This window comes from Equus caballus, chromosome 1, assembly GCF_041296265.1.
Source record: "Equus caballus isolate H_3958 breed thoroughbred chromosome 1, TB-T2T, whole genome shotgun sequence".
Taxonomy (NCBI): Eukaryota; Metazoa; Chordata; class Mammalia; order Perissodactyla; family Equidae; genus Equus; species Equus caballus.
In genome coordinates, this window is record NC_091684.1 from 61,837,090 (window position 1) to 61,851,158 (window position 14,069).

The following is a 14,069-nucleotide window of genomic DNA, read 5'->3' on the forward strand; positions in this document are numbered from 1 at the left end:
CAGGAAATAGAAACCCATACTCAGTCTAGTGACTGCCTTATGCTGACAAAATCATGTATTCAAAATAATTTTGACCTTGGTATACCCTAATTGTTCTGTTTCATCTTGTCTTCCAGCTGAGTATGGCCTTCAGTCTTTGTTCTATTCGCTGCTATGTGTTAAACATTACTCCATGTTTGGAGTAGAAGGAAACCAGTGATTTATAGTACCACTGGCCATGCAAACAGACAGGACTCTTTGCCAGTGACTTATTATTTAAGGGGCCCTCATGTAAACCTCTTCCTGCCCCTGTCTGCTAAGATTATTTCTTGTTCCACATAAAGTGAGGCAATATCCAACTTTAAGCCTGCTTCAAAATGAACTTGTAATTGCTCTCCAAGTTTGCTCAGGTATGCCCTACATCCTAATGTCCACTCCTGTAACTGGTCAAAAACTGAGTAAATGGGCTGTTGTCTCACATGCTTGCATGCTCATGTATTCACACACACACATACACACATCCCATACATACATGTATATGCATAATTAATTTTTGATAGTAGAGACAATATGTTATTCACCATTGTATCCCTAATTCTAACATGATGCTTGGCACATGATAGGTTTGCAATAAGTATCTGTTCAACGAATTAATACACGTCTTTAAATACATTGTTATTTTCACCATCTAAAGCTACACTGAGATTCAATGACTTGAGGCTCAGTTTGTACCCTTAAAAGAGAGTACAGGAGCTCACCCCTAGTGGTTAAGTTGAGCGCGCTCTGCTTCAGAGGCCTGGGTTCGGTTCCCTGGTGCAGATCTACACTGTTCTGTTAGTGGCCATGCTGTGTTGGCAGCTCACATACTAAAAAAAGTAGAGGAAGATTGGCACAGATGTTAGCTCAGGGTGTAGCCACCCCTGACACAGGAAGGGTTAATAATCACTGGAAAAGGCTTGCCAACAAACTGTGACCCGGAGGTGAGAAGGCCGGTTAGCCAATGACGGGTAAGACCTCCAGGGGGCGCAACCTAAGTCAGGCAGCGGCTGCCCAGGGGCACAGATGGAGAAACGATATCGATATCGGGAGCAGGAGGGACCGTTGCCTAAGAGACCTTGCCTGCTCCGAGATAAAAATATAGGAGCACAGCAATGACATGATAATATCAAAACAGAGGCAAGGGAGGGCTTCTTGAGAAATCACTAAGAATTCTTGGCATTTGCTAATTACTTCATCCAGAACACCTGTGTATGTTTAACAGATGTAAGCTATGTATATATTGAAACGCTGGTTATAATAAACTCAGAGTGGCCATCAGCCCTCTCCGCATCTATCCTGATGTGTACATTGGATTGTGACACTGACACAGGGCAAATCTTCCTCAGCAAAAAAAAAAAAAGTATACAGTATTAATTTATTACATTACTACATGATTAAGCAAAAGCCATTGCTTTGAACTTAAGCATATCTGAGGAAAGACCATTTTTACCTCATGACCTAAAAAAAGTATGAGGCTTTTAGTTATTTATACCATATTTGTTGTATTTACTAACCATGCAGTCTAATTGTTTAACACAATTAATTATTTGGTTGAATATTCTTAACAGTTAATTGAGATATAATTCAAATAACATACAACTTACCCATCGAAAGTGTGTAATTCAATGATCTTTAGTAGATTCAGAGAATTGTACAATCATAACCACAATCAGTTTTACATTTTCATCACCTCAAAAGAAAAAAACCACCTCTGTTCTCATTAGCAGTCACCCCCCATTCTTCCCAATGCTACCCCCTCCCCCACCCCTAGGCAACCTTTAATCTACTCTGTCTCTACAGATCTGCCCATTCTGAACATTTTACATAAATGCAATATGTGATCTTTTGTGATGGATTCTTTAATTTAGCACAATGTTTTCATGCTTCATCCATGTTGTAGCATGTATCAGTACTTCATTCCTTTATATTGCTAAATAAAATACCATTGTATGGATATACCACGTTTTGTTTATCCAGTCATCAGTTGATGGACATTTGGATTGTTTCTCCTTTTTGGCTATTTTGAATGATGCTGCTATGAAAATCTGTGTACAAATTTTTATGTGAACACATGTTTTCTCTTCTCTTGGATATATACCCAGGAGTGGAATTGCTGGGTCATATGGTAACTGTATGTTTAACTTTTTTTTTTGGTGAGGAAGATTGCCCCTAAGCTAACATCTGTGCAAATCTTCCTCTGTTTTGTATGTGGAATGCTGCCACAGCATGGCTTGACAAGCAGTGTGTAGGTCCGTGCCCAGGATCCGAACCCGGGACGCAAAGCAGAGTGCATGTACTTAACCACTACACCACCAGGCTGGCCCCTATGTTTAACTTTTTGAGGAAGTGCCAGACTGTTTTCCAAAGCAGCTACACTGCTTACAATCCCACAAGCAGTATATAAGGATTTCATTTTCCCCACACCCTCACCACTCCTTGTCATTATCTGCCCTTATGATTGTGGCCATCCTAGTGGGTATAGTGGTATCTTGTTGTAATTTTGATTTGCATGTCTCTGATGGCTAATGATGCTGAATGTCTTTTCGTGTACTTATTGGTCATTTTTGTTTCTGTTTTAGAGAAATGTCTGTTCAGATCCTTTGCTCATTTTGAAATTCAGTGATCTTTTTATTACTTAGTTCTAAGTGTTCTTTATATATTCTGGATACAAGTCCCTTATCAAATGTATGACTGGCAATAATTTTTACCATACTGTGGGTTGTCTTTTCAAGTTCTTGATGGTATTGTTTGTAACACAAAAGTCTTTAAATTTTGATGAAGTTCTATTTTTTCTTTTGTTGCTTGTACAAAAGTGCTAGCTGGGCCCCCCCCCCCCCCCCCCCCCCAGTGGCGCAGCGATTAAGTTCGCACGTTCCGCTTCTCGGCAGCCTGGGGTTTGCTGGTTTGGATCCCAGGTGCAGACATGGCACCGCTTGGCAAAAACCATGCTGTGGTAGGCGTCCCACGTATAAAGTAGAGGAGGATGGGCACGGATGTTAGCTCAGGGCGAGTCTTCCTCAGCAAAAAGAGGAGGACTGGCAGTAGTTAGCTCAGGGCTAATCTTCCTCAAAAAAAGAAAGAAAGAGCTAGCTAGGATTTTGGTAGAGATACATTGAATCTGTAGATCAATTTGGGGAATATTGCCATCTTAACAAAATTAAGTCTTTCAATCTATGAACATGAGATTATTTGCATCATTCCAATATTTTCCAATATTTATGTTCAGCTTCTCTGCCCCATACCCAGTCAGAGATATAATTCAGGTCTACAGTAGATTATGGTAGTCAAAGGCACAGGTTCCGTCTGGGTTAAAAATCCCAACCCTTCTACTGAATAGCTGTGTAAATAGGGAAAAATTGTTTACCTTTTCTAAATCTCTATTTTCTCATCTGTAAAGTACAAATAATAATACATATCTCATAGGATGTGATGATTAATGATAAACATGTGAAAACTTTCCATAGTGTCTGGAATACAGTAAATGCTCAATTAATCTTAGTTATTTATCTTAGTCCATTTGGTCTGCTATAACAAAATACCACAGACTAGGTGGCTGATAAACAACAGGAATTTACTTCTCACAGTTCCGGAGGCTGTATGTCCAAGATCAGGGTACCAGCATGGTCAGGTTCTGGTCTGGTTCTGGTGAAGACCCTCTTCCAAGTTGCAGACTGCTGACTTCTCACTATATCCTCACATGGTGAAAGGGGCAAGGGAGCTCTCTCAGGCCTCTTTTATACCGGCATTGATCTCATTCATGAGGGCTCCACCCACATGACCTAATCACCTCCCAAAGACCTCATATCCTGATAGTATCATATTGGGTATTAGGATTTCAACATATGAATTTTGGGGGGATGCAAACATTCAGAGCTATTTTTATTATTACAGCACTTAACACTTAATTGCTCAAAAATATAGTTATTTTGAATTATTATTATTACTATTATTTTTGGTGAGGAAGATTGGCCCTGAGCTAACATCTGTGTCAGTCTCCCTCTATTTTTTGTATGTGGGACATTGCCACAGCATGGCTTGACAAGTGGTGTGTAGGTCCATGCCTGGGATCTGAACCTGCAAACCTGGGTCACTGAAGCGGAGTGTGCAAACTTAACCACTACACCACTGGGCTGACCCCTATTTTGATTTTTAAAAAAATTATTAGAGCTCTAACTTTCACTAAACATGCTTCCTCATCTCTTTGGAATTCGCTGACTTTATATCTTGTTTCCCTGAAATTTTCTGTGCCTCCCTTAAGGATAATGAATCAATCTGATAAAAAGCTTGGGTTCATGTGCTAATGCAAAGGTTCAAAAGAAATGGCTGGTCAACTAACCACAGCTACTGCTCTTCCTACCCCTGCATCTTAGGTACATATCAACAATGACATTCAGGATTTAATAACTCTTATCCCCTACTGTCTAATCTCCACACCCAGAGTGATTCTTCTGTAAGTTAAATCTTCTCACTCTGCTGCTCAAACTCTTCTGTAACATCCCATCCCTCTCAGAGTAAAAACTAAAAGCATTATAATGGCCCTATAAGAATTGTAAGACATGTAAGGCCCTACATGATCTGGTGCTTGTTTATTCTTTGACCTCATCTCTGACCACCACACTTTGTCCTAGCCTTTCCTCAAACCTGCCAGACACCCTTCCACCCCAGGGCCTTTGCATTTGCTGATTTTTTCTGCTAACAAATCTCTTCCCATAGATATCCTCTTGGCTTCCTTCCTCAGCTCCTTCAGGGTCTTTGCTCAAATATCACCTTATCAATGAAGCTGACCACTCTATATAAAATAGCAAAATCCTCCCTCCTCTTAGCTTGCTTTAATTTTCTTCCTAGCACTTATAACCACCTGACACATTGTATATTTACTTGTTTGCTTGTTTGTTTCCTTCTCTAGGATGTAAGTTACACGAGGACAGAAATTTTCATGTGTTTTGTTCTCTGCTGTATCCTGTGCCTGTAACAGTCCCAGGCACATTTGGTACTCATTAAATATATGTTGACCTGCCTTCAAAACTGTCTTCTCCTATAAGCAAATAACTTTAATATTAAGAAGAGAAGAGAGCAGCACCAAAGTACTTCTGCTGGGAGACTGCTTTCAGTCAGACAGAATCCTCTTGCCTTGGTTGATCAAGGAATGCATTCTAAGTTCAAACACACCTACACAGTCTTGTCCTTTTAAATTGACAGAATTTCATGAAATGTTAGCGCTAGTTCTAAAGTGGGCAGACAGAGATAGAATTAGAGCTACAGAAATGTTGAAAGGTATCTGATTTCCTGCCCCAATACTCCTTCCCTCCCCCACCAAAATATACTTTCTCTGTATGAGGAGGGTTTAATGACATTATCCTTTTGTAACTCAAAAATGGATCGAATGCTACTCTACCTTCTCAAAAGATACAGCTGTTCTTCTGGTAATCGATTTAGAAGATCTTGGAAGATCATGCTTTTGATAACCATGGTTAACTGCATTTGGAGGGCACAGCAGCATGCCTGGGGATTGAACTATAATTCCCAGAGTGCAACTGGGGATTCTGGGAAAGTGTGGCAGAGGCATTGACAACCATGGTTAATTTCAGAGAGCTTAGCAGCTGGCATGAAGACTGAACTACATTTCCCAGAATGCATGGCTAGGAGGATTCTGGGAAGTGTGGCAGAGGTTGCAGTGGTTCCTCTGGGGAAGGGAAGCCCAACTTCCCAGGAACGTTTGGAATTTCCTGGTTTCCGCTGATTCTTGAGGCCTGGGAAGGCGCCCCCAACAGAATTCAGAGTGAGTGCAGCGGAACAAAAACCTCTTCAGTTTCTAAGTATGGGAAGGATTTTTATGGGGAGGCATAATCAGACCTTGAAGAAAGCTCTCAGTCACAGCATTTTTCCATTTTAGCTTAGTCCGTCTTCCTTCCAGAAACCAGGGAATGACCACAGTTTTGCATCATAACTTGCAGAGCTATCTTATTAACTACTGCTAATAATTTTCTGATACTTCTTTGGAGAGCCGTTTAAAAATGGAATTTGCCAGCTTTTCTGCATTGTGCCTGAATGATTTTTGAATTAAGGGAGGAAAAATTATTTTTTAGAAAGCCAGCCATAAAGCTGGTCAGCGAGACCTTGAAATCTGTATCCCAGTGGCTTCTCAATTTTGCTTATTTCCCATCCCGTTAAGGTCCTTAGTCATGAAAAGACAGACTCTCTGAAAAGTGCTCTTTCAAACTACAGACCTGGCCTCTTCTTGGTCAAAGTAACCCAGAGATTCAAAATGGGCTTTTTTTGTCATGCTGTAGTGCTTTATAAATTAATCTTTCTTCTGTTAAGATGAACAGGAGGAAAAACACATGTGAATCATTTATTACAGGCGGTTCAAAGAAATCATTACTCTTAAGGACCTTGCCTCATCATTTAATAGTTTCAGTAAAAATAATATTACCTTTCATCTCAATCAGTCTTTCAACTTTTAAAAACATAAATAGTAAATGAATGTTGGAAAATGCTATCCCATGTATTTCTTATCAAAACGTGAGCTTTTGAGCCAGATGGCCCTGAGTTTGAATCTGCTGCTGTCTAGATTGTGATGTCAGATTGGTTAACCTCTCAAAGCTTTATCTTCCTCACTTGTAAAATGGGATAAATTCATTCATTCATTCATATATATTGTGTTTCAAACTGTGATAGGGACTGTGCTAGGTGCTGTAGATAAGGAAGATGCAATCCCAACTCTTAAGGATTTTATAGTCCAACAGATCTGAGAATTAGGTATGTTAAAACCTGACATAGTTGTAATACACTTTAGATCCGTATTTTCTCCTTCCTCACACTGTGAGAAGTAAGACAGAAACCAAGCTCTGACAAGTTAGGTGACAGCCTCAGGTCACAAATTCAGATAGTAGGAGAGCCAGGAATAAAAAGTCCATGAGTCTCTTCAGACTTCCTTGTCCCTTTCTTGCTTTAGAGACATGCATGTGCACTGTAAACAAAATAGAAGGCAGGCCTGAGCTTATTACAGTCTTATTTCAGTCAGAATGACTGCTTCACAGAGAAAGGCAATACATACAGCAGTTGGTTCCTACAGTACATTTGGATGATCATATTGTGGAAAATGCTGTAAATGCACTATAATATTTTAAAAATTTGAATGGTCACAATAAAGTAAAACCACAATAAATGAATGAGCACAGGACACCAAACAGACGATTTACAAAAGGGGAACTAGAACTATTAAATCTGAAAACACTTTCAATCTTTAGAGTGAACAAAGGAATATAAAATAAAAGTTCTTTTTTTTAACCAAATACTATTGAATCTTGCAAGTGTGACATTGTGTAGGAAGAGCCATATGATTTTAAAATAAATTTCATCCCTATAATTCTACTTTGGGAAACTTAAAAAAGTAACTTGAAAATATTGGCACAGAGGTATTTGTGGTGTTTTATTTCTGATAATTTAAAATTGGAGCAACCTAAATGTCTAAAATCGGAGGAATGTTTAGCTAATCAGGATGAATCTACTTGAATGTAATATTATGCAGCCAAAAAATTATGAAGTTTATACAAAAACATAGAAAACTGCTTATGACATGTTTCATGAAAGCAAGTTGAAAAAATGTGTCCTCTGATTATAAATATGTAAAAAGACTAGAAAATACATGTTAAATTATTAGTTATCTTTATGTGGTAATAGTATGGGTGCTCTCACAATTCCATTTTCCAGATGTCCTGTAATGTAGTTATATTAATTTTATAACTTAAATGATCTATTTAAAAGAGAAAAATACAGTTAAAACTGAATTTTAAGGAAATCATTTTCTCTTGACTTTTAAATAGTTTCTAGACTGCTTTTGTATAAGATGTGTAAAAAAAGAATATGTAAGGGACCATTTAGAAAAAGAATTAGACTTAATCTTTATCTGCTAGGTTTATGACTGTACCAATGAAGGTACAATTCTCAGGTAAAATAAGTCTGGTTTTTCTCTTGATTAATGATATTTTTCCAAAGCTACATTAAGAACTTTACGTTTTCTACCAGCTCTGACCACCATCCCATGAGTCAGCACGCCATGATAATCCACAATTGGCTACGGTTAATTTAGTAGCAGAAGCTGGGCGAAACGTCAGGCAGCCAAGTACAGTCAGCCACACAGGCTAGTTGGTAGTCATAACTACAACCAAACAGCTCTTTCAGTTCTCAGGGTTCAAGGAACTCACCAAAGGAATTCCTTTTGGTTCCCAGGGAATGTGGTGAGGTGCTACTAGGAACAATGTACCTCATTGTAGAGTTAGTCCCATGAACTACTATGTTTTTATGCTTTATTTGTTAAAGGAGTATGTACACATGGTTAAATTTATTTTTAAGTACAGGAATACATAAAGTAACAATTACAAGTACCCTTCTTGATCCCTATCTCCATCCCACTCTGCCAAATTAGTCACTGTTAACAGTTTGGTATGTGTACTTCTAGTCACTTAAAAAATATAAATAAAGACATATCTAATTTATGCATTCTGGTATGTATATGTCCTTTTCTTCATAAATTAATTAGCTCATGCTAAGCCAACCAAATACTACTTGCATTTCTTACTTAATAATATATTCTGAATATGTTTCCCTCTTACTACATATATACTTTTCCACTGTCGTCTTATTTCCTATTTATTTTGAACAGCTGTGTATTATACCCTTTTATCGTAATTTTCAGTTAACATTCCTGTACATATCCTTTCCTTAGGAAAAATTCCTAGAAGTGAAATTGCTAGGTAAAAGAGATGCTTATTTAACATTTTGATAGATATTACCAAATTGCCCTCCAAAAATATTATACCAATTTAAATCCTCAGACTTGTATATGAGAGAGAAATATTAACCTTAAATACATTTCTTCTAGTATATCACAAGTCTGTGGGTTATTAAAATAGGAATTATACTTTTAATACTCTCCTAGAATGCTTTGTAATCACATATTGCCTTCTGTGAAAGTTACATATTTGTTTTCTCTCTCCTGATAGAGTCCCTTGAGGGCAGGATTTTCATCCTGTACATTTTTGTGTTTCTTAAAGGACCTTGAGTAAAGTCAGTACTCAACAAATACTTCACTGAATGTTTGCCATATATATTTTACCCTTGGTTAGGACATAGATTGTAGCCAAAACTGTCCAAGGATTAGTCATCAGTGATTCATAATTATGTAACCAAGAAGTAGGCCTAAACTTTAGACTTTCCTCAGTGATTTAGTGTTAGCTTGCTAACCTTGGGCACAGTTGAAAGAGCGGCTGGTTATTTAACTGTACTGATTTTCTCCTTTTGGTGGAACTTCTTGACTTTTTAATTGCTAATGTGAAATGTTCTTTTCATGGGGAATAAAATATTTACTGGTATACAATTTAAAAGGAATCACCTTCTGCAGAACGGATTCTTAAGATAGAGAATTTTTTTTGCTCACAATGAGATACAAAAAATAGAAAATATCTTAGACCCACGTTAGATTTTCATAGCTGGCTTTTGAAATATTTTCCTAATGACTGTAATTTTATATTTTTCTTATCTACAGGATTCCTCCTGCTTCATTCTCAGAGAGACTTTGGTTTTCATGTAGTCTGAGAAACTTAGCTCCATTACTCTGGAGACACTCCAGGCTTACTTGGTCTATTATGATGCTAGCTGCTATAACAAACTTCAAAATTTCAGTGGCTTAATAGGACAGAAGTTTATTTCTTACTCACAAATAGCTGAGGCAGAGGGACTTTGATTGGTGGGTGGCTTTTCTCCATGTAGTGATTCAAGGAGCCAGTTCTCCACCTAATGGCTCTGCTATTCCAGAGTCTTCCAAGCAGAAGAGGAAAAAGAGGATAGAGAAGGCATACCCACTTCATAACTGCTTTAGCCTAGAAAAGATACACATCCCTTCCACTCACATTCCATTGTTAAGACCTAGTTTGGGCCCTACTTGGATACAAGGGAGGAGAAAAATGTAGGCCTTAACTTGGCAGCTACCTCCCAGCACCAATTCCACAGTATGTAAGGAGGAGCACATATTTTTTGTGGATAGTTAGCTGATTCTCACAGAACAGGTTTCAGTTTTGTAGGTTAGGAAAGAGGCACTGCAAAGTTGAAATCCCACAACTCATTAGTAGCAGAAATGCAGTTTAGAAACCAGATCATCTGACTCCTATGCAGTTTCTCTTTCCTTAATATTAAAAAGTAAGCCTATCCTGGCTTAAAGTATAACACTTTTGGTGATTCATTACTTTAAATTTGCATACTATGATCTTTTTTTTTTTTTAACTCCTCTTTCCTTCAAGGATCTGACAATGTCCCTGTACTGTGGAATTGCTTGCAGGAGAAAATCTTTATGGTGCTATAGACTGCTGTCAACCTATGTCACTAAGACCCGGTGAGTTTTGACCAACTTGAGCTCTGATTTATTCTATCTTTTTCCCATTAAATTATAAATTATAAATATCTCAAAATCCTATATTGAAGATTAAGGATGTATGATTAAGATTTACATATAAAGATGTTCATTACAAATTATTTATAATTGGAAAAATTCTAAACAAACTAAATTTCTAACAGTATCTAAAATGTCTGATGTACTTAAATATAAGTTATATTAAGATAAGAACTTTGTCTTTTCCACTGTGGTACCCCTACTGCATAAAACAGTACCTGGCACATAGCAGGCACTGCAGTATTGTTGAATGGATGAATGAACAGTAAGGAAAAAATTAATTAAATTATAGTACACCCGTATGATGGCATTAAAAACTATACTAAATAACAGTTCACGAAGTTTCCTGAAAATAAGGTAGATAACTCCCATCCCTGGATGTCTACCACTCCCCTGAAGAACTAAATTTCAGTGAAAGATAGACTAGAAAAAAAATCTACACTAGTACAAGACAATGATAAAGGACTTCTACAGCCTGAGCAAATTTGAAATCACTAGCCTGCTCTCATACAGTTTTGGAGTTTAAATTTGCACCATCTATATGGTGTGGTCCCCAAACCCCCAGCCTTTTCTTTTTTTTTTTTTTGAGGAAGATTAGCCCTGAGCTAACTACTGCCAATCCTCCTCTTATTGCTGAGGAAGACTGGCCCTGAGCTAACATCCATGCCCATCTTCCTCTACTTTATATGTGGGACGCCTACCACAGCATGGCTTTTGCCAAGTGGTGCCATGTCCGCACCAGGGACCCAAACCGGTGAACCCCGGGCCACCAAGAAGCGGAATGTGCGAACTTAACTGCTGCGCCACTAGGCCAGCCCCACCCCTGGCCTTAAGAAAAGAATTTCAGTAGTAGTCCTAGACATAATATCCCCGGGGCACCTTGCAGAAGCAAATGTAAAACTCCTCTAGAGGGATACACTTACAACCAGGGCTTCCCACAGAGGAAGCTCTGCCAAACATCACTGCCCAGCGCAAAATTTAAAGGCACGTAAGCATACAATCTTACATGAACAAGAGTGAGAAAACAACAGAATTGCAATACTTGTTTTAGATATTTTGGGCATTTATGTTACTGAAGTTCTCAGGCTGAGACTCTGAGAAAACAGAATTATTGAAAGTCTAAAACATGGGTATGTTAAAGTGATTAAATATATTAAAAAGCATATCAAAAATCATGAGAAAATAAAATTCTATCAATAAAGAATATGGTGTGAAAAGATGTTAATATGTTTAAGAAAAAAGGCTATAAATTAGTAGGTATGATTCTAAATATACCTATACACACACACACACACACACACACAATATTAATAAATAGTTTGGAGAATTCCAAGGTATAAACAGTGATCATCTCTGAATGGTGGGATTCTTGATGGTTTCCCTTTTTAAAAAAATTGATAACTGTATTTTCTGATTTTTATAAAATGACTATTTATTACTTTTATAATAAGGAAAAAACAGTTTACATTTGATAATCTTAGTATTGTTGTTTTCCATGCTACTACAACTAAAGGAAGAAAATGAATTTTTAAAGTGTTCCTGATCAAGAAGAATGCAAGGAACACTTTGGATCTCAGTTCCAGTTCCAATGAGGCCCCAGGTTTAAGACCTTAACCTGGGTGTTTTGCTTTTTAGGGTCATTAGGGCAAAGTACAGGTTGTACTGTGCTTACTGTTGTTTTACGAAGGCAGCGGTGTTTGTTCTATTGTTTGTATTTGGTAACTTCTGAGTGGCACATGTCTCTCCTTTGACATACATTGAGTCTTTGCCCCAGGAGGCTGCAATCACTCATAATAAGTTTAAAAATATCACGAGTATTAAAATCTCAGGTTTCTTTTCTCTTGTTTATACAGAGCTCATTGTAACCCCTTTTATCACACAGTCAAAAATAGGTTTCTAAAGATGCCATTGTAGTGCGTTTATCATTTTGCTTTGTAGTTTCATGTTGAGCCAACCCTGCCTACTGGTGTTACAAAAACTCTCAGATCCTACAGAAAATATCTTACAAACTGTGTTTCCCACTTAGGTGACAAAATATGCCATATCTCTGAGAGTCTGTTTGAGGGCTTTCAACAGGCAAAATGGTTAACTCTAGGCCCCAGAAGGAGAATCCACATTCAGTCCCCTTTGAATCGTGTGGCCCCTGATCTGATTCTCAAGGTTCTTGAAGGGCTGGATTTAGACCATCCTCAATGAAGGTCCTGGAAAAGCCTAGAACTTGCCCCAGTACTATTTCTTTTATAGAAGATAATTATAGGATATTCTCTTTTACATATTTTTATTTGGGCTACTGAAAATATTACACTTATTAAATAAGTCAAGTAGTGGTTTCTCTTTCCCATCGATGGTCCCTTCAGTAGAGATAAGGAGCAAATGGTGTCCACTTAGGGGACTAGATGTATGAGACATGGGTGCATTGAAGATAAAATTTGCTCTTTATCTTCCCTAGACTGAATGAGAGTTACTGAAGGCACAGTGTTTGCTCTTTGCAATAATGAAGTCTGCTCTCATCTCTGGGCATCTGTGGTTGATGTTTTATCACAGTATTGTTTTCCTTTCAATCCACTGCATGTAAATTCTTGCCTCACAGTGTAATATTGGCAGAGTACCTTGAGGTTCAATTCAGTAAATATTTATTACCCTTGAATAAATAAATATTTATTGAATTGAGCCATTCAATATGCTAATTACTGCAGATACAGAACTAAGGCAGACCCTGCCCTTAAGGAGACCATTGTCTTTCAGGGAAGACAGACAAATTAACAAATAGTACAACGTTAAGTGCAACCACAGGAGTATGGACAAGGTACAGTAGTGTAAAGGAGGGAATGATTGCCTAAAGCCACCTCAGATCCTTTTTAGAGCAATTTAGGATGTAAATAAATAAAAGGAAAAAGCCGTGGTAGGAGAGGGATGTGGGAACAGAATTCTCAAAGATGAATGCTGTACAAGTAACTAAAGGTGGTTTTGTAATGCTTTATTTCCAAAATACAGGTATTTATTAGAACTGAAGGAAGATGATGATGCATGCAAAACAGCCCAGCAGACGGGAGCATTTTACCTCTTTCATAGCCTGGCTCCTTTGCTTCAGAAATCAGAACATCAGTACCTGGCCCCCCAGCATAGCCTATCAGGTAAGCCCAAAGCAGACCAGTAGAGTAGACCAGCCTGTAGCCTCTAAGCAGAATTCAGTCCATATTGAATCCTGAGAAGGATCCTCCGACTTTAAAGCCCAGATTTTTCAAACTGCTTCTGCCAATTAATTATTTAGTGTATGAACTTGAGTTGCCCAAATAGTATTTGGTGTGATGGTATGAACCACTACTGCCTTAACCAGAGGCCGGCAAAACTGCTGTCCAAATTGGAACCTGCCACCTGTTCTGTAAATAATTGGAATACAGCCACACTTGTTTATTTATATATTGTCTATGGCTGCTTTTGCACTACAATGGCAGAGCAGAGTAGTTGTGACAGAGACCATATGACTCAACAGCCTAAAATATTTTGCCAACCCCTACCTTAGACCAGTGATTTCCAGCCTCCATGGAGTTGCACACTGTTACACTGTTTAAGATTTGCATCATGACTTCATTTCTCCTAGAAG

At 38.0% G+C, this 14,069-nt stretch overlaps 1 protein-coding gene across 9 annotated transcripts in view; it reads left to right on the top strand.

Moving 5' to 3' along the window:
- NUDT13 (nudix hydrolase 13) overlaps positions 1-14,069 on the top strand; it is a 35,497-nt gene that overhangs the window by 14,309 nt on the left and 7,119 nt on the right. For 3 of the 9 annotated variants that reach the window (XM_001503824.5, XM_070227512.1, XM_070227521.1), the window contains exons 2-3: positions 10,317-10,408; positions 13,460-13,599. In XM_001503824.5, the coding sequence (XP_001503874.1) occupies positions 10,326-10,408; positions 13,460-13,599 (223 nt within the window). In that variant the 5' untranslated portion in view covers positions 10,317-10,325. Of the gene's footprint in view, positions 1-5,617; positions 5,835-10,316; positions 10,409-13,459; positions 13,600-14,069 lie in introns of those variants that run through there. The other 6 variants (XM_005602462.4, XM_014733037.3, XM_070227520.1 and 3 more) reach the window with 5 other exon arrangements.